The sequence below is a fragment of the Merops nubicus genome, unplaced genomic scaffold (assembly GCF_000691845.1).
Source record: "Merops nubicus isolate BGI_N331 unplaced genomic scaffold, ASM69184v1 scaffold14436, whole genome shotgun sequence".
Taxonomy (NCBI): Eukaryota; Metazoa; Chordata; class Aves; order Coraciiformes; family Meropidae; genus Merops; species Merops nubicus.
Window position 1 is genome coordinate 1,684 of NW_008614435.1, and position 1,992 is coordinate 3,675.

The 1,992-nt window shown below is 52.9% G+C and overlaps 1 protein-coding gene across 1 annotated transcript; it reads right to left on the minus strand.

Annotated features, from left to right (window-relative positions):
- Positions 1–680: 680 nt before the first annotated feature.
- LOC103774810 (keratin-associated protein 12-3-like) lies at positions 681–1,846 on the minus strand (the record flags this gene model as incomplete). Its single annotated transcript, XM_008942237.1, has 2 exons — positions 1,382–1,846; positions 681–704 (listed from the first exon to the last, which is right to left on the minus strand). Coding segments are annotated over exons 1-2 (489 nt in total), but the record flags the coding sequence as incomplete, so codon positions are not given.
- Between the last annotated feature and the right edge of the window lie 146 nt (positions 1,847–1,992).

A 1,992-nucleotide genomic window follows, 5' to 3' on the forward strand; every position in this document is an offset into this window, starting at 1 on the left:
TTTGGGGCTGATAATGCTGCCCTGAGGCACAGGGGCTTCCTCATGAGTGATAAAGAAGGACCCTGAGGGGCTGGGGAGGGTCCAGAGAAGGGCAGAGAAGCTGGGGAGGGGTCTGGGGAACGTGGCTGGGGCGGGGGTGAGGGACCTGGGGGGGGTGCGGCCGGGAAAGGAGGTTGGAGGGAGGTCTCTTCTCCCAGTGATGGGACATAATGGTTGATTTGATGATCTTAGAGGTCTTTTCTCAGCCAAAGTGATTCTATGATTCACAGGAAACGGGCCTAAGTTTTGCCAGGGGAGGTTTTGATTGGATCTTAGGCAGAATTTCTCTCCTGGCAGAGTGGGGAGGGGTTGGCCCAGGCTGCCCAGGGGGGTGCTGGAGCCCCCAGCCCTGGAGGGGCTCAGAAAACGTGTGGATGTGGCACTTTTGGATGTGGTTTAGTGCTCGTGGCAGTGTTGGGTTGCTGGCTGGGCTTGAGGATCTCAGAAGGCTTCTCCAACCTTGATGTTTGTAGGGTTGGTTCCCTCCCATCACCTTTTGGTGCAAAACCAGAGCAGCTGATCCTTCTGGAGTGGATTTTTTTAGGCTTGTCAAGCCTAGACCTTGGAAATCTCATCTTGGGGGGTGAGAAATGAGTCAGGGGAGAGGTTCCAGCATTGGGATTTAGCTTCTCACACCTCACCAGGGCCAGATCCTCGAAGCTCTCCTGAGAAAGAGGAGGACAATGCTCAACTCCAGCTCCCAGCTTTGCAGCCCTGCCCCTGGGCTGTGGAATCTTATCCAGTTACTGGTGCTAATGGTATCCAGGATATGCCTGAAATCCTTCTGCAGACCAGCCCGTGGAATTTGGAGGGGGTGAGGAGAGAAGCTTCCAAGTCTCCTCTCTAAAATTAGCCCCAAGCCCCGACGTGGAGGAGTCTATAAAGAGCCTGAGGGTTTTTTTTCTTTCCCCACCTCACCAGTGGCACGTCCTTTTTTTGTTTCATCCCTCATCCAAGGGGTTGGTTTTGGCTCCCTGGTGGAGGCAGCAGGTCCTTCCAGGTAGGTGGGGCCAGCTCCGAGCGTGCCCAGGGGGCTCAACGTGGAGGCTGCTCCTGCTAGGGTTCTGGGGCTGGGTGTGTGGATTTTGGAGCAGATGGGGAGGGGGATGGATGGATGGTGGAGGGGGAGATTGGAGGGGGGTGGATGAGGGATCGAGAGGTTTGAGGTAGATGGGTGGTGGATTGGCGAATTTGGGGTGGGTTGGTGGGTTGGTAAATTGGTGGTGGATTGATGATGGATTGATAGGTTGGAGGTGGATTGAGGGATTGATTGGAGGTGGATTGATGATTGACAGGTTGGAGGTGGATTGAGGGATTGATTGGAGGTGGATTGATGATTGACAGGTTGGAGGTAGATTGATGATGGATTGGAAGGTAGATTGATGGTGGATTGGCAGGTTGGAGGTAGATTGATGGTGGATTGGCAGGTTGGAGGTAGATTGATGGTGGATTGGCAGGTTGGAGGTAGATTGATGGTGGATTGGCAGGTTGGAGGTAGATTGATGGTGGATTGGCAGGTTGGAGGTAGATTGATGGTGGATTGGCAGGTTGGAGGTAGATTGATGGTGGATTGGCAGGTTGGAGGTAGATTGATGGTGGATTGGCAGGTTGGAGGTAGATTGATGGTGGATTGGCAGGTTGGAGGTAGATTGATGGTGGATTGGCAGGTTGGAGGTAGATTGATGGTGGATTGGCAGGTTGGAGGTAGATTGATGGTGGATTGGCAGGTTGGAGGTAGATTGATGGTGGATTGGCAGGTTGGAGGTCTGATGGATTGATTGGAGGAAGATTGATGCTGGATTGACATGTTGGAGGTAGATTGGTGGATTGGAGGTAGATTGATGGTGGATTGGAGGTAGATTGATGGTGGATTGGAGGTAGATTGATGGTGGATTGGAGGTAGATTGATGGTGGATTGGAGGTAGATTGATGGTGGATTGACAGGTTGGAGGT